At 41.7% G+C, this 25,596-nt stretch overlaps 1 protein-coding gene across 42 annotated transcripts in view; it reads left to right on the forward strand.

Moving 5' to 3' along the window:
- PIAS2 (protein inhibitor of activated STAT 2) overlaps positions 1-25,596 on the forward strand; it is a 105,896-nt gene that overhangs the window by 48,638 nt on the left and 31,662 nt on the right. For all 42 annotated transcript variants that reach the window (XR_011379338.1, XR_011379341.1, XR_011379344.1 and 39 more), the window contains 5 exons: positions 5,725-5,775; positions 5,924-6,014; positions 15,012-15,146; positions 16,702-16,807; positions 17,408-17,481. Coding sequence is in view for 35 of the 42 variants with exons in the window: in XM_070050211.1 (XP_069906312.1) it covers positions 5,725-5,775; positions 5,924-6,014; positions 15,012-15,146; positions 16,702-16,807; positions 17,408-17,481 (457 nt within the window). In the remaining 7 variants the exon portion in view is untranslated. The remainder of the gene's footprint in view (positions 1-5,724; positions 5,776-5,923; positions 6,015-15,011; positions 15,147-16,701; positions 16,808-17,407; positions 17,482-25,596) is intronic.

The following is a 25,596-nucleotide window of genomic DNA, read 5'->3' on the forward strand; positions in this document are numbered from 1 at the left end:
GGTCCCTCGGGCCCCCACCCACTCCCCTCCTGCCCCGGCCCAAGCCAGACCGAGCCCATAGAGCTTAGATTCTTTGGCTAATCACATTTTGTTAAAATTATTTATCAGCAAAAATCTGAACATTATTTTATAATCAGACTCTCTGACGTTTGAGGTTCCAAAGAGTGGTGCACATGTAAATAGAATGGCTTCTGGCAATCTTATGGATAATAATAAAATGACAAATAAAACCGATTAGATGTTATATTTTATATCCCTAAACCATGTCATGAGTTTTTACTTTTTGTTATTCTTTGATCCGTTGCTTGGGATCAGCATTTACTAGGTGTTCATGAGGTACAAGGCACTGTGTTCCGTGACATCCTTTTCTACAGCTTGTTTGCATTGCAGTCTTGCTAGTGAATCAGCTCATGTACATAAAATGTTTGTTGGATTGCACAGTATCTTAGAGCCAGTTGAGTAATGACAAATAAGAGCTGATTTATAGGAGGGAGGGGTCACTATAAAGCCTTAGAGATATGGGAAAGCCTCATTGCAGGATTATGTAGGCTTTTGAAGTAAGTAGGTGTAAAGATAAATATTTCAAGTTATCTGTTTAAGTGAACCAAGCAAGGGACAGAATTGTGAATAGTGTGCTGCCAGTTGTCTTTAAAAGATTGTATGTGTAGAATTGGCTTAACATGCCTAAATAAACACATATTTATATGAAATATAAAGAGTAGCCACTGGTGCAGAGGGGACATGGGCGGCTGGGGACAGAATTAAGGGAAATCTTCACTTTATATCCTTTCTTATATCTTTCTAAAATTCAGACCATCTTTGTGAAGTTCAAATAGATCTAGTGAATGTATTAGTTGGTCAAAAAATAAGTGGCCAAAACTTAATTATTTTCATTGAAAAATTTTAATTGTGTTCCAGAGATAGATGTTGTGATAGTTGCACAACAGTATGAATGTCCTTGATGCCACAGAACTGTACACTTAAAAATGGTTGTAATGGGGCTGGTGCTGTGGCATGTGGGTAAAGCCGCCGCCTGCAGTGCCGGCATCCCATATCGGCGCCGGTTCGAGTCCCGGCTGCTTCACTTCCAATCCAGCTCTCTGCTGTGGCCTGGGAAAGCAGTAGAAGATGGCCCAAGCCTATGGGCCCCTGTACCCACATGTGCTTTTGGGATGCCCCTCCCTACCATGTCTGTTGCACATGCCTCTCCTTTCTGCTACTCCAGATGCTCCAGGCTGATCTTGTATCCCTTCTTTCCCAACCCTGGAACTGAACACTTACCTCGGGAACCCTGGTTCCTGTCATTAAGACTTTTATTTTATGACACTTTGTACTTAGAAAAATAAAAGTGATTCATTTGACTCTAGCATGTAATACATTCTGGATTTGGATAATTTTTGTGATATCTTTCAACAGCTTCTGTCCTTGTGGTTCTTAAACTTTTGCTCTTGTTTTTCACTGGAGAGCTTTTAAAAATTTACTCAGGTTTCATCCCGTATCAATTAAATTAGAATCTCTGAGGATGGAATCCAAATAACAATGATTTTTAAAGCTCCTTGTGTGTTTTTCCAGTGTACAGCAAATTTAAGAAGCACTGCTATGTATCTAGGCCGGCGCCGCGGCTCACTAGGCTAATCCTCCGCCTAGCGGCACCGGCACACCGGGTTCTAGTCCCGGTCGGGGTGCGGGATTCTGTCCCGGTTGCCCCCCTTCCAGGCCAGCTCTCTGCTGTGGCCAGGGAGTGCAGTGGAGGATGGCCCAAGTGCTTGGGCCCTGCACCCCATGGGAGACCAGGAAAAGCACCTGGCTCCTGGCTCCTGCCATCGGATCAACGCAGTGCGCCGGCTGCGGTGGCCATTGGAGGGTGAACCAATGGCAAAGGAAGACCTTTCTCTCTGTCTCTCTCTCTCACTGTCCACTCTGCCTGTCAAAAAAAAAAAAAAAGGCACTGCTATGTATCTGGCCTCCCTTTTGCCTTCAGTGGTAGTGAGGTCTTAGCTAGAGGCTTCAGTACATGCAAGTTTAAGAAAAGATTTGTTTATTGAAAGGCAGAGTCACAGAGAGGCAAACAAAGAGAAAAGTTTTCCATCTGCCAGTTCACTCCCCAAGTGGTCACATCAGCCGGACTTGAGCCATTCAGAAACAAGGAGCCTGGAGCTTCTTCCAGGTCTCCCACGAGGGTGCAGGGGCCCAAGAACTTGGGCCATCCTTCACTAGTTTTCCAGGCACATTAGCAGGAAGCTGGATTGGAAGTGGAGCAGCCGGGACTTGAACCGGCACCCATATAGGATGCTGACACTGCACTGACACCACAGTGGCAGACCAAGTTCAGAGTTTTTATTTTTGTTCTTAAAGATTGATAAGTAGGTTCAGCTCTGTTCTTGGCTTTAGCACTCTGCTTCTCCTTGGTACTGTGTTTCTAAAAATGCCCTCTTAGTCCTTCACGCTGATTTTTCTTACACATTCTCAGGAATGAATCTGATTCTCACTGCTCTGTGATGGGATTCATGAATATGTTTTGTTATTTTTACATTGGTGGCTGCAGAATCACCAACATCTTGTCTTTGATGAAAGGCCTTTCCCATTGCCTCTGCTTTGGTGACTTACAGGTACATGAAGCATAGCATGTGTTGAACTTGGCTTCCTCCCAAACCTGCTTATTTGTCTTTTGTTCTTTATTCACTCATTCATTTAGCACATAGTTTCTGGTGTCTGCTGTGGTCCAGACAGTATTTCAGGCACTAAGTGTGCGAAGTTGAAAAATAAACTATCCTCAAGGAGATTTTTGTAGTCTGTTTCTTCCTCAGATACCCTTTCCAGTATTGGCATTGGAATCTGCCTGGACAGAGAGGCTTCCTTGTATTACCCCGCTTTTCACTAACCACTTCCCATTATTTTGCTACACGTTGTTGATTCTTTGTCGCTTTTGAAATTCAGGATTTGATCATGCAGCTGAACCTTCAAGGAAACTAGTATGGTCTTCTGAGTATTACCAAGTAGAAAGTAAATTCTGGCTCAGTCACTGAGATCTGCATGCCCTGGGCGAGTGACTTAGCCCTGTTGAAACTGAAGTACCTAGTATGTGAAGCTGGAATAGCAGTCATCACCCCGTGGGGGATGAGATTAACGCCACAAGCTGCTCCTCCCCTCCTTACTCGGTGAGCAGCATCACCGTTCCCAGCTGTACCATTTGGAAGCCTGGGCATGGTCCTAGAAGCTCCCCTTCTCTTCTCCCGCCTTCTTGTATCTAGTCAGTCCCTGAGTCCTGCCAGGCTTTCTTCCTAAGTACCACTCATTGATGGTCATGTCTAAATAGCTTCCAAGCCCTCATGTCTTGCCTTTGCGATTGTGATGGTTTCTTAACTCTGCATCTCTGAGCGGACCATGTGATCATTGCAAAATTCATTCTCCTTTGAGTTTAGAAACCCTGTGGTGGTGCTTCATGAAGCCCATACTTGTTTGGCAGCCCTCTTCAGTGTCTTGCTCTGCCCATCCACAGCGTCGTCCTTTCTTTAAAAATCATAAAATTTCTGGTTACTCTTCTCTGGCCACCAACAGACCTGCTAGGCTTTCCTGTTTGCCTTTCCTTAGTTACCATCTGCTTCCCATCACAGTACCTTTGCATATCCTCTTTCTCCTTACTGTGCCTGGCAACCTCTGAGTCATGTTTCAAGGTTTAGTTTAACAGTTAACTTCTCTCTGATGCCTTTCCAGATTTTTCCAAACACATTCTTTGTGTCTCACTGTGCTGTGCACTTATTTCCTATTAAAGTATCACTGTATTTATTTGACTAATTATGTTTGTAAACTTCTTGATGATAGCGATCTCTATTCTTTATATAGTCTCAAATCTTAAGGAAATAATTATAGCAACCAGCTGCTCAACCTTATGAGCATGTCTTACACTTAGGTACCTTACATGTATTATTAACATGTTTAATTGTCACAACAGCTCAGTGAGGTAGATGCAGTAATTTTCCATCTTTAACAGTTGTAGAAATCAAATCAAAGAAAGGTTAAGTGACTGTCCAAGGTTGTGATGCTAAAGCTGGTTATTACTGAGCTTTACTGCCTGCCAGTGAACAGAGGATTGGAAACAAACTGGTCTAGTTAGAGCCAGATGAGTATATTAGCCAGCTTTTTGGTACTATGATATAATACCTAGGGAGCTGCTTAGGAGGGGATGAGGTTAATTTTGGCTCATGATTTTGGAGTTGCAGTTGAAGATCAGCAGGGTCTTTGGGTTCTGACTCTGGTGAAGCCTTTCCTACTGACAGAATCAATCCTGAGGTGACGTAGCTCGGCACACAGCGAGACAGCTATCTGTCTCCCCTTATAAAGTCTCTGATTTCAGCATGAGCTCTGCCCTAAACGTAATCCAATCTAAACACTTTCTAAAGGCCTCATAACTGGATCAAAATTGGATTAAGTTTCTGCCCTTTTAGCATTAACATAAATATTTGGTGACCAAGCCTTTAATATTGGGGTCTTTTGGGGAAAGTCAATATTCAAACTAAGGTCCAAACCATGAGCAGTGAGGCTTACGTGTACTTCTCTAGATTTCTCAAAAAAGGACCACCCTAATGATGCCCTCTGACAGAGTTCAAGATTTAGGATGGGGGCTGGCACTGTGGCATAGTGCATAAAGCCACCACCTGCAGTGCCAGCATCCCATAGGGGTACTGTTTTGAGTCTGGGCTGCTCTACTTCCAATCCAGCTCTCTGCTATGGCCTGGGAAAGCAGTAGAAGGTGGCCGAAGTCCTTGGGCCCCTGCAGCCTCTTGGGAGACCCAGAAGAAGTTCCTGGCTTCAGATCGGCACAGCTCTGGCTGTGTGGCCAATGGGGGAGTGAACCAGTGGATGGAAGACCTCTCTCTCTGTCTGCTGCTGCTTCTCTGTGTGTAACTCTGGCTTTCAAATAAATAAATAAATCCTTTAAAAAAAAAAGACTTAGGATATTTTAGCTGTAATGTATGTCCTTGTAACCTGGGGGACTTGTTCAAATGTAGACTCTACTTCTTAGATCTGGGCTGGGGTCTGAGATTCTGCGTTTCTGATAAGCTGCTGAGAAGTACCAGTGCTGCTTCACTGTGGACTCCATTTTAAGTGGTCAAGATTTAGAAGGTTCAGTACTAAAGATGTTTTATATGGGGCTCTTAGAATCTAATCTAGCAATGGAAAGAAGTTCTGTGTTTTTAATTGTGTACATAGTTGTGAAGTTGCCATGGTATAGAGATGCTGTACTGCTTCCTTTTTTCTGGTTCTATACTAGCATCACCTGAATAGCTGTAAAACTAATGCTAAGGCTGTACCCAAGACCTGTAAGACTATCTAGTGAATGCGTCTTCATAGATTTTTTAAATTTTCATGTGATTAGACTGTTGAACCAAGAGTAAAAACTACTAAGCAAATAGATTAATGAGTTAACACTTTGAGAACCTAGAGTGCTCTTTTTCTTGTTAAGCAACTTTATTGTCTGTTGCAGAAAAACTGCACCATCAGAGTACCTGTGAATGAATATATCCTAACATCTCTGTGAAGACATGGCTAAAAATTAAGGAAGTGGTGGGAGTTATCCTTCTAGTGTTTTGATTAAGGCTTTTGGTAGACCAGTATTCATCTTCTAAGGAATAAGAATAAAAACATTAATATCACTTTTTCTGATGAGAATGTTCTTGTTACTGTGCTTTCTTAATCCACTTAAAAGTTTTCTTTTTCCAACAGAGATTTTTTGCCGGGTGGCAGGAGAGATTATACAGTCCAAGTTCAGCTGAGGTGAGTTTGATATTTTCTACTACCTTAATTTCATACTGGCTCATTATGTACATGTACATAGTCCTGAATTTGAAAACACATAATCATGTTTGAATACACTGTTGAGGAATAATTTTCTTTCCTTCCTTTTTTTTTTCTTTTAATGTAGACTTTGCCTGGCAGAGACTAGTTGTCCTCAAGAAGATAACTATCCCAATAGTCTGTGTATAAAAGTGAATGGGAAGCTGTTTCCTTTGCCTGTAAGTTGTACTTTGTTTACCTGGTTTTCATATAAGTTTAGTATAACACAGACAAGTCTAGAAACAGTGATAACTCAGTACTAATGAACAGTTATAACATCCAGATTAAATACTATTGTCCACTAGAGGGATCTGTGGCTCCTTGGAGAAATAATGGCTGATTCCAGGTCTTGGGAGGTGGAAAAGATGAACCTGGACCATCTGGTTTCAGAAATCAAGGAATCTGTGAAAGACTGTTGGAATCATATGAAACAGCACAGCAGGATGGGACTTGGGTACTTCATGTAGAGCAGCATGTTGTGATCGACATTTGGATGAGCTATGCTTGGCCCATGGATGACATGGTGAAAGTACAGGCAGCTGAGGGCCACTGGCCACAGAGATGAAGAATTCCAGGCTTAGGACCAGCGTTTTGGGGTTTAGGCTGCCATTGGTAATACCATGTATCCCATGTCAAGTGCCAATTCAAGTCTTAGCTGCTCTGCTTCTGTTCCAAATCCCTGGGAAGGCAGCAAAAGATGGCTCATTTCCATGCAGGAGATCAGGATGCAGTTCCTGGCTCCTGGCTTTGGCCCAGCCCCAGCTGTTAGAGCCATTTAGGGAGTGATCCAAAAGATGGAAAATCTCTGTCACTCTACCTTTCAAATAAATAAATCTTAAAAATTCTAGGCTTGTACTTCGCTGATACACATTGTGGGAAGGTGCAGTGATATTTGATGCCCTGTTGTTTGAGGCAGTATACAAGCTTCAAAACTTCGGAGATGTGTGTGTGTGTGTAGTACGTGCAGTGTCTGTCTTGCCTAATGGATACCTCTGGACTCTTCAATTCCTGTTTAGTCAGGTCTTACCATTTTATTTAAGTAGACTGTGTATTGGTTTCCAGTGAGAGCTAAGATCTGTTAACTATGTTGATACCATTCATAATCGAAACCATAGTAGAATATGGCCTGTTTGTCAAGTGGAGACATATTTCTGTAACTAAAACACTCTGAGAACAGTGAACCTACCAGTAAAGCAGGTTTCCCTTTCAGCATCACAGACACCATAGCAGCTACCACTGAGGAGATGTGGAAGCTACTCAGTGTTCCTGCTGAGCCTGAGCCTTGGCTCTGGAATACGTATGGGAGCAACAGCAACTCTGAGCGGTTGAGAGAACTGTGATCTCCACCAGAGCCAAATGCTTGTAATTAAACCCCAAAGTGAAGCTATCCATGGCCTAGGCTGATCTTTATAGTCAAAGAGATCTGGCTTTTCTTAGTTGTCAGGAGTCTGATTTGTCTGTACACAAGCTGTGGATCTAGAGACCTGAGAGGCACTGTTTCATGAATTTTACAGGACTTGAGCACATTGCATCACTGGCTGACTCTTTGAAAGATGCCTGTAAGACTGAAACCAATTGAGACCTTCCTCTGGGGATTAAAGGGGAAATTGCAGAGTTTGAGTAGATGTGGTAAGGGTGGGTTGCTTAGTTAGTCCCATACATGTTCAGAAAACTCCCGTGGGACATTTTGCCTCTCAAGTTCGTGACCACAAGCAACAAGATTCTCAAGAATTGTCTTTTGACTGGATGTGTTGTACAAAGATCTGAACCAAGAGAAGAAGCAACCCTACTTGGAGCTGAAGGATGCCAATGGGTAGCTGCATGTGTGGTAAAAGAAGCGTGGGAAAATTACAGATTTTAGAGTGACTCTGCATATTTTCTGTGGTTTTTCTTACCTATTTTTCATTGCCTAAGATGTGCTAAGATTTCTTTGGCTCTAATTGCTGTTTATCATTCTCACTGTCTTTGAAGAAAGAGGAATAGAGGCCTTCTTAATGTCTGTAGACACCTTAAGACCTCATCATGGGACTGGGCCACTGGTAGGGGCTGTGTCTACCCAAACTCTGGCATTTCTGCAGAAAATGTGGTTACATATGTGTGTGTACACACAAGTTCACAGAACTTCGAAATGGACTAGTCGGTGTCATGCTGTGGGATATCTCCACATGGGAGGTGTGCAGTATCACTGTTCATAGCTCTAAAATTTGTTACTCTTCCAGTCTTTTTGAGAGAGGAAGTTTGGCAACTGAGCACTTCCTCTGGAACATTGCTGCTCAGAAAGCACTATCTAACCTGGAGAATACTCACATGAGACCATTTGTGAACATACTGGCTACAACACAAAGTCTGATGACTCTGTTACTCGCCCCTGAAGCCGGAGACCTGCAGTGGTTCCAGGAGCAGTTGTGAAGAAGGGAAAAACATGGAGCATTGGGAGAAGGGCAAAGATACCTTTCAAAAACAAAAGACAATGGGTGGGACTTGACTGACCTGCTAGTGCTATCCCAAAGAATATAGAACAACTAGTGTAAAATTCAGAGGCGACCAATGGAAAATTGACCAAACTGCCTCTCGATCCACAGTTGCTGTTGATTGGGTTATGAAATGCAGTCTTCATTAGCATGAAGCAGGATTCTGAGATTTGTGAGAATCACAGGATGAGTGTGCTGCAGCCTCACACAAAGAATGCTACAGTTCTCCTGTCAGAGTTCAGTTGAGCTCTTGACTGCCACGGGAACCCCAGGGACTTTGTTGCAGAGCACCAGCAGGCCACAAAAAAGTTTGACATGTACTTGCCCATGATCCTGGGTTATTGAACAACACATCCTGGGAAGTTAAGCTTGCCACAGCCATGGAATTTTCCACAAAAGCTCTGAGTATTGGAATTTGTGTCCTGGAGCAAGTCCTCATGTGTGTGACCTTTTTGCAATATCCAGTTATTATGGACCCAGGACAGCTGGCCAACGTACTTGATGTTGAAAGTAAACTGAACAGGAACTGGTATTACTTTGACAATAGCAGCATGTCATCCCAGATACCTAAGGATCAAATAGTGATGGAAGCAGCTTAGCTGCTGCTTTACCCACATTGAAATGATGAGTTTCATAAAACACTTATGTGATAGTTTTCCAGGTTTCTCTGTTGCAAGCGAGACAGTAAGCCGGTCTTGGCAGGAATTTGCAGGATGGTGACATCCGGCAGGGACAGACACAGAGCTGCCACAGAGTCCTTCCATCTCTTACTCCATGTGGCTGCCAGTGTACACACTGATGAGAAAATTCCATGTGTCTTTGGAAAAAAGAAGGAAAAAAACAGCTATCTTTGCTTAGGGAGTTATTTTGAGAGGGTGAAGTATTTTTCTATTTAAACAGACTAAAAAAATTGTAGAGCTGTAAGATTGAAGGGTGATTAAGAGGTGTTCTAAGTTTATGAATTTTCTGTTTCCCACTGCTGTGTTGCAGTCACAGCTATGGTTTGCCTTAAGTAAATCTGGCCTGAAGTAAACTTAGCATTTTTGCTTTTAAAATCCATGCAGCCGGCGCCGCGGCTCAATAGGCTAATCCTCCACCTGTGGCGCCGGCACACCGGGTTCTAGTCCTGGTTGGGGCGCCGGATTCTGTCCCAGTTGCCCCTCTTCCAGGCCAGCTCTCTGCTGTGGCCAGGGAGTGCAGTGGAGGATGGCCCAAAGTAATACCAAGTGCTTGGACCCTGCACCCGCATGGGAGACCAGGAGAAACACCTGGCTCCTGGCTTTGGATCGGTGCAGCGCACCAGCCGCAGCGGCCATTGGAGGGTGAACCAATGGAAAAGGAAGACCTTTCTCTCTGTCTCTATCTCTCTCTCACTGTCCACTCGGCCTGTCAAAAAAAAAAAAAAAAAAAAAAAATCCATGCATACATCCCAATTTGAAAAGGCTGCCCCATGACGTAAGTTAGGGGTAATGTTGCAATCTAAAAGAATGACTGCAGTGGACTCAGAACTATCAAATACATAAAAGTTTTTATAATTCTATGAAAATAAACTAGGTGGAAGTTGCACTATCTCATTACTTTGAAAACTGATAAAGGCAAATAAAGCATCTGTTTCAAGGTAAACAGATTTTCTAAAATTTGTTTTATTTATTTGAAAGAGTTCCAGAAAGAAGTAGACACAGAGAGGTCTTCCATTCACTGATTCACTTCAAATGGCCACAATGGCCAGAGCTGACCAATCCAGAACCAGGAGCTTCTTCTGGGTCTCCCATGTGGTTGTAGGAGCCCAAGGAATTGGGCCATCCTCAGCTACTTTGCCAGGCGCATTAGCAGGGAATGCCACAGTGCTGGCCCCCCAAGGTAAACAGATTTTGATGTCATTAAGTTCTTTAAGGAAACATTTCAACTAATACAATAGAATTAGAAAATCTTGCAGTCTGGAATTGTGCAGTGACTCTAGGTAGCCATCAACAGCAGCACCATCATCAGGTTGCCATCCCTATAACCTGTTAGGCCAAAGCTTGATGGGAAGTTTACATGGAGAGATCCTCGTGGCATCACTGAAAATGGGACAGTTAAAATATGTGAGCAAAACCAATCAATAAAAATTAAAGGGGATCAGAGTTGTGACACAGCAGGCTAAGCTGTTGTGTTTGTGTGAGGATTGGTTCAAGTCCTGGCTATGCCACTTCCAATCCAGCTCCCCGCTAATGCACCTAGGAAAGCAGCAGAACAAAACCCAAGTAATTGGGCCTCTTCCACTCTGGTGGGAGACTAGGATGGAGTTCCTGTTTAGCTTGTAACTCTGGGCTAGTCCCTGCTATTGTGGCCATCTGGAGAGTGAACCAGTGAATGGAAGATCTCTGTCTCTCCCCGCTTCATCATCACTTTTCCTATAGTTAATAAAATAAATCTTTAAAATTCATGAGTGGTAGAGCAACATAACTTTATACCATGAGAAAGCAATCTAATCCAGAATATGAGAACATCCTTCAGGTCATAATTCCTGATTTCTCTTAACAACATTGGAAAAGAAGTGGATGTGGGGAGCAGGATATGTCTGTAGATTGAAAGAGACTTCGGAGACCTAACTAAATGCAAATAGGAGTTTGCATTCTGGTTCAGACTAAAAGGACATCATAAATACAAAACTGGAAGAAAATACAGATGCCTGGGATCTGGGACTTGCTTTAAAATAATTGGGACGGGTGTGGGGAGATAAAGTGGGTAAAGATAGTTCGTGGATAAATTATTGAGCTGAGTGGTAGGTATACAGAGGTTCATTATACTGGTTTCTCTATGTTTGGAATTATCAGTAATAAAAGTAAATGAAAAGACATCATTGAGGCAGTCAAAAAGAACAGTTTTGGTTTTTTTTTTGCAAGGTTCTAGTGCTGTTTTTCTTAATAGGTCTTACTTGAAATACATATTAAAGTATATGTAGGTCAAGTGGCATGTCTAGAGTTTGTATTTTAGGATGGTAAAAAGTGTGTTTGTGCTGTGTGTATGTTACGTGGTAGGACTGGTGGGATCAGAGACAAAGGAAACAAAGTTTGTTAATATGTTGGGTGGTTATTGAAGCTATTCTGTCTACTTTTGTGTGTGTTTGAAAATTTCCATGTATAGGCAGGCGCCACGGCTCACTTGGCTAATCCTCTGCCTGCGGCGCCGGCACCCCAGGTTCAAGTCCCGGTTGCTCCTCTTCCAGTCCAGCTCTCTGCTGTGGCCCGGGAGTGCAGTAGAGGATGGCCCAAGTGCTTGGGCCCTGCACCCACATGGGAGACCAGGAGGAAGCACCTGGCTCCTGGCTTTGGATCATCGCAGCGCGCCGGTTGTAGCCGCCATTTGGTGGGGTGAACCAACAGAAGGAAGACCTTTCTCTCTGAATCTCACTGTCTAACTCTGCCTGTCAAAAAAAAAAAAAAGAAAATTTCCATATATAAAGTACAGAGTCCATCTGTATTGGTAGTGTGAGGATACTTCACAAAGTTCATGGAAAAGTGGAATTAAAAGTTGTTTATTTTTGTGCATAATTTTTTTTTATTTTATTTTTGACAGGCAGAGTGGACAGTGAGAGAGACAGACAGAGAGAAAGGTCTTCCTTTTGCCGTTGGTTCACCCTCCAATGGCTGCCGTGGCCGGTGCACTGCGCCGATCCAAAGGCAGGAGCCAGGTGCTTCTTCTGGTCTCCCATGGGGTGCAGGGCCCAAGGACTTGGGCCATCCTCCACTGCACTCCCGGCCACAGCAGAGAGCTGGCCTGGAAGAGGGCAACCGGGACAGAATCCGGCACCCCGACCGGGACTAGAACCCTGTGTGCTGGTGCCACAAGGTGGAGGATTAGCCTATTGAGCCATGGCACCGGCCAATGTGCATAATTTTTAATACATAATTTTAAATGAACTTTGGAAGATCTCTTATAGGTTTCAAGAGTTTTTCTGCACAATATCTGAAGTACCCTATATTAAGGAACTAGTGGTAATTTTAAAATTTAGGAGGAACTATAAAGGGACATCATTGCTGACTTTTGTCATAATTGTAAGGAAGGTAGGATGTTGTTACAGCATGTGTCATAAAACATTTCTTTTACGGAAGTGTTAGACTAACAAATTTTCTACTGGTGCTTTTTAGCAGTGCCTATTTAGAAAGATTTGTCCCTCCAGTCCCCTGTCAGATGAACTTGATTTTATTTTTCCATTAAAAATTGTTGTAAATCTGTGAAGGCTAAACATTTACATGCATATATTTTAAAATTTATTTATTTGTTTATTTGAAAGACCAAGTTACAGAGAAAGATCTTCCATCCACTGATTCACTTCCAAAATGGCTGCAACAGCTGGGATTGAGCCAGGCCGAAGCCAGGAAGCCAGGAACTCCACCCACGTCTTCACGTGGGTAACAGGCACCGTTTTCCCAGGCACACTAGCAGGGAGCTGGATCAGGTGTAGAGCAGCCAGGACCCCAGCTGGTGCCCATATTGGAAGTCAGTGTTGCTGGTGACAGCTTAACCCACTGCACCACAGTTCTGGCCCTCAAACATGTATATTTTACAAAACTCCAACCACACCCTGTTCTTGATAACCAGGTCATTGATGATGGGGTGGTACTGCTGATGGTTGGGGGTAGGATACAGCTTAACAGATAAATCAGAATTACCATTGAACCACTCTAGTGGTTTAGAGAATAGATTGAAAATACTTCAGAAGATTAGGACTAATAACCACACGTGATTGTGAGGTTAACACTTTATTCTTACATTTGCTGTTAGCCTGCCTGCTCACATTGCTCACTTCTCCTCTGGCAAAAAAATGTCTTGTGACTCAAATTCCAGTATACAGAGTTCATGTTGACCTAGTTCATGAGTTATTTTTATCATCTTGGCAGACCTTGTGCCATTGTTCTTATTTGGTTGACCTATCAGAGATACCAGCAGACAGAATTCTCTTCCGAGCCAAAAATAGGCAAAATGAAAGTTTCAAACAAAGTTACCTAGGCACTGGTGTTGATATTCCTTCTGCATGTTGCTCAGTAAATCAGTTCATAGAATGATTGTAGGAAGACTTGTTTTTCCTGTTGTATCTCACATGAACAGATTTAGTTGGCTAAAACCCTCCAGACAGACACAGACACATTATTCCAATTACTGTATTGAGATGTAAGTTAATGGGGATGTGTTTGAATGCTCACATCCCACGTCAGAGAGCCTGCGACTGAGTCCTGGCTCTACTCCTGATTCCAGCTTCCTGCTAATGCACACCCTGGGAGGCAACAGTGATGGCTCAAGTGTTTCATCATTGAGTTTCTGGGTTACTAACTTGGGCCTGGCCCAGCGCTGCCTATTCTGGGTATTCAAAGAGTGAACCAGCAATGGAGGCACTAACACTCTCTCTTCCCTTCATTCTCCTCCTCCTCTTCTTTATCTGCCTCTCAAATAGAGTTAGTTTTGTCTTAACTCCTAATGATTTTCGAAATTTTGTTAAAAGTTATATGACTTCCCACCTAATTACTATCTACTGCTTAAGAAACAATGGAGAGTATTCCCAAGTTGTAGATAGGCAGTTCCTTAGTCCTGCTGTATTAACACCACTGATGATGTATTTCATCATTGCTGAGGTACGTATTTCAATATCATTGAAATCCAATATCTGAAAATTGATGATGACCAGGTAATAGCTGTGATACATTTTCACTGTGTATACTTGTACAACTTAGATGGTATTCCCATGGCATAATGGTTAGCTACATCCCCTCTTTCAGCAGATAATTTAAGGACATTTTGAGGAAGGAGCCTGAATCCTGGCTGTTGTCTGGAAAACTTGCATTGATATTTCTCATATAATTTATCAGTATTAACACAGTTAAGGATGTCAGACTTACAGGGAAACCTGAGAGATACCAGTGGAATGAATATGGATTTAAGAAGCGTGTTTTATCTCTACACCTCTCCCTGCATATAGGAGAGTATCATGTTGGACAAACTTGCATTGATGACTAAATGAAAAGTGATTCAGCAGATACTTCTTTGTTCTCAAAAGGAATAACTTAGTTCATTTTGCTTTTATTTCTATGCTGTGTGTAGAGAAATAAGTAATGGATAGACTAAATTGTATCACTAAAGTTTCTTCTTAGCCTTTTTTTTTTTTTTTTAATGTATTTGAAAGGCAGAGTTAGAGAGATAGGGAAATAGATCTTCCATCTGCCAGTTCCTTCCCCAAATGGCTGCGACAGTGGGGACTGGGCCAGGCCGAAGCTAAGATCCCAGAACTCCAAAGATAATTTCTTGCTCAGAAAATCTAGTGGGTAACAGTTTTGTCAAACGATTTTGGTAATTGCTTTGAAATTTAATAATTCCTTCCCTCTTTTAATTCCCAAAATTTTCTCTTACCCTTCCTCACCCTCAGTGTGCATGCTGCTTACAGTGGGGCCTCCTCAGATGAGTCATTAAGAAGGGTGACGTCGTCTCTAAAGCTTGGTTTCCTATTTTTAAAAGAGACTCAGAGCCAATGTGGCAGGATGCCACTATCTTTAGTTTAATGATGGAACATGGATTTTTTGTCTTCTAATTTTCTGGACTTAGGTGATTTCCAGGATGAAATAAAAATAACTGAAGAATCGCGGAAATTAAGGATGGTCTGTGTCTATTTTGGATAAAATGATTAATCACCTACAGAGAATTTAAACTGATTTTTCTTTCTTATGATTGTAGGGTATTGCACCACCACCTAAAAATGGAATTGAGCAGAAGCGCCCTGGACGGCCCTTGAATATTACGTCTTTAGTTAGGTTGTCTTCAGCTGTGCCAAACCAGATCTCCATCTCTTGGGCATCAGAGATTGGAAAGGTAAAAAAAATCCTTTTCGAGTAGTAGGAGGGTAACTCCATTGGGAGTTGGTTTTATTTTTTTTTCTCCTTAGCCTAGTTCACTCAGCTTTTCACGTGTAAACTCTAAAAAACACTAATATTCAATTTGTGGTAACTGTGGAGATTCTTAAGGTTAGAACCTTTAATTCTGAGATTACCCAAATACTATCTTTGAATTTTCCTGATAGTAGTTTGATCATTGTGTGTGTGTGTGTGTGTGTGTGTGTGTGTGAGATTTGGAATACTCTGGTCCAGCCTCTACAAAACTTAATTAGATTATTTCCTTTACACATTCAGGTTGATGAACTTGGCTTTCTGCTGGTTCTTAGCTTCCAAATGAATTTTGTATCAATTATGGGATGTTAATTATTCAGGGAATTTTACATTTTAGAATTGTTTAATGAAATAGTGGGGAAAGAGATTTCAGTTAATTTCTGAACATCAACGTTAATGTTCCTATTTCATGGAAATTCAGGGACAATATTCATGTTTTGTATGTGGAGAAATTGAAGTATATGTACATAGCAACACTGGATAAGTAACAGATTTTTAACTAAATGATTGTAGGTACTGGAGATAAAAATTCTGCCACATAATTGAATTAATAGTCATTTCTTGTAATTAAAGTAATTGACTCAAAATTTGTACAAAAATTGGATGTTTAGATATTTGAAGACTGTTAAAAGTAGTATTTAGGCAATTTGATTTGGCAGCAATTAAAGTATTCTGTTTATTATAGAATCATTTGTATGGAAAAGCATACATATAGTGAAATGGTAAGAGATTATTTTTTTCCCCAGCTTAAAATTATATTTGATCTCGCCATAACTCAATAGCTAACAAAGGTTGATTTGTGCCAGATCTAAGAGGTATGGGATTGGATGCTGATGTTTTTTGGCCTTGCCTATTTTATTATTTCTTCACGTGCCTTAGAGTGGCTGCCCCTTCCCCATTAAAATGGCTGTTTGGGAACAGGAGTTAATTTGCCGAAGCTTTCTTCAGAGGAAAACTTAAACTGGATTTGTTTGGGTGATTTGCTCAAGGCCATGAAGCAGGTGGTTTTTTCCTACTAGAATTAAAACTTTAAAGTGTTAATTCAGACTACTGGACATTGAGTTTTTTCTGCAGTAAAACCTATTTTTAAATGAAATTATGAGATCTCCATTATATAAAATAGTTGAAAACAGAATGATTCTGGTTAGAAGTAGGCATGGAAGGGTACATTCTTCTTGGTGGCCCCTAAGGTAACCAGTTTTGCTCGGTTAGAAACATGGTTTGAAAACCACTGATCTAAGCAGGATTATCATACCAGTGGATACTTTAAAGTGATATGTGATTGCAAAATAGATTTAAAATGATTGAGCTTTTTATGTTTCCTGAAGTAATGGAGTTGATTTTGTACCCTTGCCAGACATTGACCCTATTGTGGAAGTTACTCTGATTTTTATTTTTAGAAACCAAAATTTCTTATATAAGTTTCTTATGTCAATAGAATATTAATTCTCATCTTTAATATAGGTTATCTTTCTTTGTAGAATTACTCCATGTCCGTATATCTTGTACGACAGCTCACTTCAGCCATGTTATTACAAAGATTAAAAATGAAAGGTATTAGAAACCCTGATCATTCCAGAGCACTAAGTAAGTAATGTTTGTAAGAGCATATGAGGCACTGAATTGGGGAAAAAAGAAATAACTAAAACCTCATCTACACACCAGTATTTATCATATTGGCATCTATTCATTAGCTTACAGGCTAACACTACCTGGTGAATAAAGTCACAGAAACGTTACTACATATGTAGTTTTCAGCTGTCAAAGACAGTGTAAGAATATTTTTGTCTTTTCTGTTTACAAACTTAACAATTAAAAGAGTAATGAATGTGTGTTAGGGAAGCAGTGACACTCCAGCTACTGCTGCGTCCTAGGTTCCTGTCTTCATTTTCTTCTTAGGTCCTAACCAGTTTCTGTTTTGAAACTCTTCCTTCCTACCAGTTGTACTGTTAAGGAGAAATTTTTAAAAATTAGTCGAACATACCATCTAGAGTTTATGTGTTCATAATTGTTTAACTTAATATTGGGAGTTTTAGGATTTGTTTTCAATACATTATGTAATGATTTCTATTTAGTTGGCCTATTAAGAGTGAGAAATTTTAAATTTTTAAAATAAGATACTGTATGTCTGTAATTCTGTTCATGCTTCAGTGTTAATTTAAAATTTTTGTTTTTCCCTTTTAAAAGTTAAAGAAAAACTTACTGCAGATCCTGATAGTGAAATTGCTACAACTAGCCTTCGGGTATCCTTGATGTGCCCTGTAAGTAAAGCAACACAACATTCTGGGGAATTATGCTATTTATAAATGATTAATTTTCTTGTAAAAGTAAGTTTGGGAATGAGCCATAACATTATGATAGAATTCTCAACTTTGTCTTTTTCCATTTTGGAGTTTAATGGTTCAGCATTGTAATTTCTATTGTCCACAGATTGACTATGTAAGGAGAGACCCAAAAGGATATTTTTGTAGGAGTAAGATAACTTTAGGCTCAGAATAATATCATCATTAATGCAATAGGTAATGCATAGCTAGTAATAAACATACATTAAGAGCTGACTCCTTTTATCAGTATAAATGGAATTGAAAGAGAATAAAGTGACTAGGGCCCAATAAACACTAATTTATTGCCTTGGCTTAATGAGTTAGGATGCATAGAATGTCTTTGTAATGCACATTTCAGTTACAGAGTAATTTGTATTTTATATCTCTTGGATGAAAAATCAGGCAGCAACTCTGAGACCCTCCCATGTACTTGGCATTGAGCTAATTATACGAAACAGTTCTGAAGTCTGGTGAAGAAGTCTTTAGAAAGTTAATCTAGTTTGAGAGAGACAACCAACTCACGAGGAAAAGCAGTAGATGCCTTAGCACCTATGCAGAGATGGGAGAGATTAGGAGTAGTGGGTAGAGGCTTCTTTAAAAGGGAAACCTTGCCCTATGAGAAGAATGAGCAAAATCTGTGGAATGAGGAATTTTTAAATGGAGTTTTTGGGGTGTTCACTGAATGCCCATGGGCCATTATGAGAAATGCTTGTTTTTTTGAGTGGATAAAAAATTGTGTCAGAAAGAAGAGAAAGGAATGATTTGTGTTTTCGCTGTGTGCTGCTTGTTTAACTGTCACAGCAAACCGATATGGAGGGGTGAGACCCGAGTGGTAGATGAGGAGAGGGAGACTGCAGGAAGTTGAGTAACTTAGATCACAGCGTTAGTGGTAGAACAGGAATACAGATTTTACTCTTCTGATATTCCAGTTCTCTTTCCGAAAACCATGCTGCCCAATTGGGTTGAAATAGAAACGTCCTTACTGCAAGTGCACCACCTCTCTACTACCAAGAATTTTTTTTTAATGAAATGGGGTGTTTTTTTTATTATGTTTTTTAATCATCAGTAACCTAAAAAAACTTGGCTTCATTGAAAGAATAGAATTTTGTGAAATTGAGAGTGCTTAGCAGCTGGGAACCCGGGAGAAGGCTTTCTCACAGAGGAGGAGTGAGTGCCCTGGGGTGGATTTCCAGGCTGGGGGCCTGTGTTCAGCCCCCACCTCCTCTGTCCTCAAGCTCCACGCGGGTTTCAGGCACAAGCTCCTTGGAGGGCCCTCACATCACTTTTTTCTTCCTTCTTGTGTTAAGATTAAATTTGACTTTAATCGAAGCAAGTAAAATGGCCACATTGGTGAAAAAGAGTTGAATCGTGACAGTTTTTATGATTTAACCCTAATATGTTCAGCAAATGCTAATTACCGACTGTATTCTAGTTGTAGTCACCGGGGAGGGGACACGTCACCTTTATGTCTTAGTATGCCACACCAGTCCATCAGGAAGAAAGTGCCACTGCAAGTGTACCTGAAGAGTTCTTCAGTTGCCCAGGGCCATTTTCTCTTAGTTCCTCGGAATCTGGTTTTCTTCCTTCTACATGGGAGCAACAAAAAAACGCACAGTGACCAAGCATAGAAAGGATTCTCGGGCCAGTGCCGTGGCACAGTAGGTTAATCCTTCACCTGTGGTGCTGGCATCCCATTTGGGCACCAGTTCTAGTCCCGGTTGCTCCTCTTCCAATCTAGCTCTCTGCTGTGGCCTGGGAAAGTAGTAAAGGATGGCCCAAGTCCTTGGGCCCCTGCACCTGCAAGGGGGAGCAGGAAGAAGCACCTGGCTGCTGGCTTCAGATTGGCTCAGCTCCAGCCATTGTGGCCATCTGGGGAGTGAGCTAACGGAAGGAAGACCTCTCTCTCTGTCTCTCCCTCTTACTGTCTGTATCTCAACATGTCAAATAAATAAAATCTTAAAAAAAAAAAAAAGGATTCTCAGATTTTCAATAATAGTGAAAACAGTGTGTTAGAGTGGTTAATATTCCCCCTCAAACAGGAGAGCTTAAAAAAAAATCAACTTTTTAATTATGCTAAAAATTAAGAAGGTTGGTACCAGACAGCTTTTTGTTTGTTTGAAGTTCATTCAGTGTTTCTTAGCTTGTAGATGAGACAAGCAGGTCTATTCCTGAGACTTACCCTTTTGTGCTTTTCCTCAGAGTTCATCCTACCCAGTGTTTTCTGAGCACTAAGAACAGACCAGATAGTATTTCTTTCAGCTGTTTTGATCACATTTGGTGGATGGCACAAGTTGATGATAAAAGGTAGTTTGTGAGGAAGAGACAGTCCTAGTATCAGTTGGAAAAAGCAGAATGAAGTTCCTTTCAGCTAACTGGAAATAATACAGGATCTGATGCAGTAACAGGAAATGAGAAAGGAAAGATGGGGCCCAGGCACTTGGAAAGATAAGAGGTGAACTCTCTGGGTTTATGTGGCAGAAGAAAGAGAAATGATAGCCTGGAGTACTGAAGTACTGCATGCTGTATCTTGCAATATGTTTGTAAGATGATTTACCATAAATGTCTGGGTAGTGGAACCTACAGAAAAGAATTTCACAGTGGTTATTGAAGAGGTACTTGATTGATCATGTGTAATTATATTTCTGAATGTGAATTTTATGTGGAAATCTACCTTCATGACATTAGCTACTGATTTTCAGTCTGTCCTGCAGAGCTGGGCTAGGTAGCTGGGAAATAGAAAAGGAAAGCCAGGTTTGATTTTTACCTCCTGAGACCCCGATGTCTTTTTAAAAAAATCTGATAAAAATAATTTGAAACCACCATTATGGGCCATTTTAACTTACAACTCTTAGTAACTAGTTTTTTTTTTGTTGTTTTTTGTTTGTTTGTTTTTGTTTTTTAGATTTATTTTATTTATTTGAAAGACAGAGTTACAGAGAGAGGTAGAGACAGAGAGAGGTCTTGCATCTGCTGGTTCACTCCCCAGATGGCTGCCCATGTGGATGCTGGCACTGCAGGCAACAGCTTTACCCGCCACGCCACAGCGCCGGCCTCAATAAGTGCCTTCTTAAGGAGTGCTCCTTAAGTCTTGTAAGATACTAGAGTTATATTTAGGCTCAACAACTTTTACACATTCCTGAGTGTTTTCACTTCTATAAGTTGTGGAGATCTTAAGGGTCTGATAGGAGAGGTGAAAATGGCAAGGGGGAAGAAGGAAAAGAGAACAAACAGTTGGCCCAGGGATATATAAGGGTCTCACCAATTCTTAGATGTCCACAAAGTTGAACTGTTTTTATAACAACACATAATTTCTTTTTTTTTTTTTTTTTAAGATTTATTTATTTATTTGGAAGAGTTACACAGGGAGAAGGAAAGGCAGAGAGAGAGAGAGAGAGAGAGAGAGAGAGAGAGAGAGAGAGAGAGAGAGGTAGGTCTTCCATCCACTGCTTCACTCCCCAATTTGCTGCATCGGCCACAGCTGTGCTGACCCGAAGCCAGGAGCCAGGAGTTGCTTCTGGGTTTCCCAAGCTGGTGCAGGGGCCCAAGGACCTGGGCCACCTTCTGCTTTCGCAGGCCATAGCAAAGAGCTGGATTGGAAGTGGAGCAGCCGGGACTCGAACCAGCACTCATATGGGATGCCGGCACTGCAGGCGGTGGCTATACCTGTCTATGCCACAGCGCCAGCCCCCCATAATTTTTTTTGTTGGGTTTTATTCTGTTCTGAGTGTATACTCGGAAAGTGATGATGGCGTTGCTCTGATGGCTAATGTAGTGGGTGTTTGTATATTCTTGTCTTTTAAAAATATCCATTTTAATATGTTAAATTGATAAGTATAGCTCAGATACATTAAGTTTTTTTTTTTTTTTAAAAGATTCTAATTATTTATTTGAGAGGTAGAGTTACAGACACTGAGAGGGAGAGACAGACAGAAAGGTCTTCTTTCCGTTGGTTCACTTCCCAGATGGCCACAGTGACTGGAGCTGAACCAATTTGAAGCCAGGAGCCAGGTGCTTCTTCCTGGTCTCCCATGTGAGTGCAGGGGTCCAAGCACTTGCACCAACTGCCGTTGCTTTCCCAGGCCATAGCAGAGAGCTGGATCAGAAGAGAAATAGCTGGGACTCCAACCGGTGTCGATATGGGATGCGGGCGCCGCAGGTGGAGAATTAATCTGCTGCACCACGGCGCCGGCCCCCAGATACATTAACTCTTTAAGGCATGCTCTCTTTCTTTGTTTTTTGTTTTCAATTTAAGAGGCAGAGAAAGAATGCTCCTATCTGCTGCTTCACTCCTTAAGTATATGCATAAGCCAGGGCTAGACCATGCTAAAGTCAAGACCCAGGAGCTCAATGCAGGTCCCATGTGGGTGGCAGAGACCCAGCTGGTCAAGTCATTACCAGCTGGCTCCCTGGGTCTGCTTTAGTAGGAAGCTGGAATTGGGAGCCAAAGTCAAGTATCAAGCCCATGTACTTACTTCAGCCTGGGATCCGAGTGTCATAATTGATGTTTTTGCTGCTGGGCCAAACGCCCATCCCTCAGGTTCTTGGTTTTTAAGAGGATGAAGGGCGGCCGGCATTGTGGTGTTACAGAAATCCGAGGTGGGAAGACTCCCTTTGATCAAACAAGCACCAGAGACAGTGGAGGATTGAAGTAGTTTATTGCACCAGCGGGCTCAGCTGGAATCATTTCCTGAGAACTGAGCGATAATCCCAAGTTTCTCACAATATGTATAGGTTCATCAGCATCATACCTAGCTATTACAGCATTGGTGGGTTTAAATTGCAGCCTACGTGACTTAGGACCACACTTCCAATGGTCAGTGGGCCTGGTATGTTTGTAGAAGAGATACCAGGGGCAGATTTATTAGGACAGATTTATGACTGAAGTTTACAGAAGCAGAACTTGGGACTTTTTCCCTCCGTAGACAAGATAACGGCAGGCAGTGCTTCACTAGTTAATTGCGAGCAGCCACTTATCAAGGTCTGTTTTGGAGGAGGGGTCTGCTTCTCTTTCTTTGTCTCTGGTTGTGGTCGTATTTCCTCTATAGTGGCACAGCAGGTAAAGCCGCTGCCTGCAGCGCCGGCATCCCATTTGGGCACCATTCAAGTCCCAGCTGCTCCATTTCCAATCCAGCTCTCTGCTATGGCCTAGGAAAGCAGTAGAAGATGGCCCAAGTCCTTGGGCCCCTGCATCCACGTGAAAGACCTGGAAGAAGCTCCTGGCTTCATATCAGCACAGCTCTGTCCCTTGAGGCCATTTGGGAAGTGAACCAGCAAATGCAACATACTTCTGTCTTCTCTCTCCTCCCTCCTCTCCTCTCTCTCTTCTCATCTCTCCTCCTCTCCTTTCTCCTCCTCTCTCTACTCTCTCTGCCTCTCTCTCAATGCCTCTCTGTAACTCTGCCTTTCAAATAAGTTAATAAATCTTAAAAAAAAAAAAAAAAAACTGTATGAGAGCAAAAATAAAAAAAGAGGATAAAGGACTTCTGAAACAAGACGTTGAGAATTGGTAGACTACAAAAACCATGGTATGCTTAGTTAGAACATTATTTTTCTTTTTTTTCTTAATATAAATTTATTTGAAAGGCAAAGTTACAGAGAGACAGAGATCTTCCATCTGCTGATTGGTACCGTGGTGAGTTTGCACTCTGCAGCCAGAACTGCTTGGCCTCCTTAGCCCTGCCATTTTCTGACTCTGCTCGTCAGATCACTTGGCAACTTTGTGCCTCAGTTTCCTCATTTATAGAACGAGGGAGATAATATCATCCTTCTAGTGTACTTGAGTTCATATGAGTACTTCATATGAAATACTGTGATACTGACTAGGCTAAATTACTTTCTTATTAAAATCACAAAATAGCCAAATGTTTGTTTCAGAAGACTGAAATTACACATAAAGGGGGAAAAAGAATCATCCCAAAACCTCTATTGGCCAGCCGGAGTTTCAAATATAGCAATTTTTTAATACTCTTTTTTTTGTGAGATCTATTTATTTATTTGAAAGGCGGAGATGGGAAGAAAAAGAGAGAGATTTTCCATCCGCTGGTTCACTCCCTCAATGGCCTCAATGGCCAGGGCTGGGCCAGGCTGAAGCCAGGAGCTTCTTCCAGGTCTTGCACAGAGATGTAGGGGCCCAGATACTTGGGCCAGCCTCCACTGCTTTTTCAGGTGTATTAGCTGGGAGCTTGATCGGAGGTAAGTGGAGACCTAACCTGTACCACAGTGCCAATCCCAGAATGTGACAGCTTTGCTGTGAGTTCTTAGACCTTACAATGCATTTAAAGCTCCTCCTTCACTACCACCTTGCTTCCTGTTCAATCTGTCTTCATTCACTGTACCATCTGATCAACAAATACTGAGCTAGTAGTTTGCTAGGACAGTGAGAAACAGCTAGACCCTGTCCTAGTGAAGCTTAAAGTCTAGTGGGAAAAGCAAATTTTTAATAAAAATAAGCTGAGGGCAAGCATTTGGCATAGTGATTAAGGTTCTTGTTGGGACACCATATCCTACATGTGAGTGGGTTTGTATCCTGACTGCTCACAATTCCAGCTTCCTGCTAATGTGTAGCCTAGGAGGCAGTATGTGACAGCTTTGGTGTGACCCCTGCTGCCCACAACTGAATTGGCTTCCTATCTCCTGGTTTTGGCCTTGTTCAGCCCAGCCTTTGTTGATAGGGGCATTTGGAGTGAACATACATGATAGCTCGCTCACTCTCTCACTCTCACTCTCTCTCATGTAACTCTGCCTCTCAAGAAAAACAACAGTTTTTTTCTTAAAAAATTAACAGCTAATTATAAATGGAGATATTTTCTCTAAAGGAAATAATATGATAGGAGTCATTGTGTTTTTCAGGAAAATTTGGTGTCATCAAGTTGATGTTGTATGTGTCTTGATGTTGATAGTCCTCTATTAATTGGGATAAAATTGAGCACAGCACTATAGTTATATAGAAATACATTGAAAAATTGACAGCTTTTTTTTAATATGAAAGGAGAACATTTTCATGAACATGAGAAATATTTGCAGCTCATGTCACACATGAAGCTGAATTTTCTAGAAAGTTCTCATAAATAGATAATATAACCCTAATAATCCTATGAAAATTAGAAAGGTTTATGAATAAACATTTCTTAAAAACATAGGTGACTCTTAGAATAAACGAAGAAGCTCAGCGTGGGTGAGTGTGTTTGGCATAGTGGTTGACGCACTGCTTGGGATGCCCACGTCCCATATTGGAATTCTTGGGCCATGACTCTGCTTCCTGCTCATGCACACACTGAGAGGCAGAGGTGATGGCTTGAGTGGTTATGTCTGCCACTCACATGGGAGCAGTGGATTGAGTTCTGGGCTTCTGGCTACTACATGAACCAGCAGATGGGAGATTTCTGCCTTGACTCTTCCTCTTTCTCTTTCCCTCTCAAATAAATAAAAACTAAGGAAAAAAAAATTATGGATTGCCATATCTTTTTTTAAAAAAGAGAGTCTTGCATATGACTTAAAATAAGGGAAGCATAGTTAACAACTCTCATGGGGTATTTTTCATGTACTGGATTCACAAAGGTCAAACTGTTCACTAGCAGTGTATTGACAAGGGCAAATGGAACTCAGCACATTGGTATGTATGTGTTGGTAGATCAGTCAAACTGTGGAAGACAGTTTTCCATGTGTGTGTTTTTTTTTTTTTTTTTTTTTTTTTTTTTTTTTGACAGGCAGAGTGGACAGAGAGAAAGAGAGAGAGAAAGGTCTTCCTTTTGCTGTTGGTTCACCCTCCAATGGCCGCCGCGGCCGGTGTGCTGTGGCCGGCGCACCGCGCTGATCCGATAGCAGGAGCCAGGTGCTTCTCCTGGTCTCCCATGGGGTGCAGGGCCCAAGCACTTGGGCCATCCTCCACTGCACTCCCTGGCCACAGCAGAGAGCTGGCCTGGAAGAGGGGTAACCGGGACAGAATCCAGCGCCCCAACCGGGACTAGAACCTGGTGTGCCAGTGCCACAAGGTGGAGGATTAGCCTAGTGAGCCATGGCACCGGCCCCATGTGCTTTACTTTTAACCCAGAA

Source organism: Oryctolagus cuniculus, chromosome 10, assembly GCF_964237555.1.
Source record: "Oryctolagus cuniculus chromosome 10, mOryCun1.1, whole genome shotgun sequence".
NCBI classification, from domain to species: Eukaryota; Metazoa; Chordata; class Mammalia; order Lagomorpha; family Leporidae; genus Oryctolagus; species Oryctolagus cuniculus.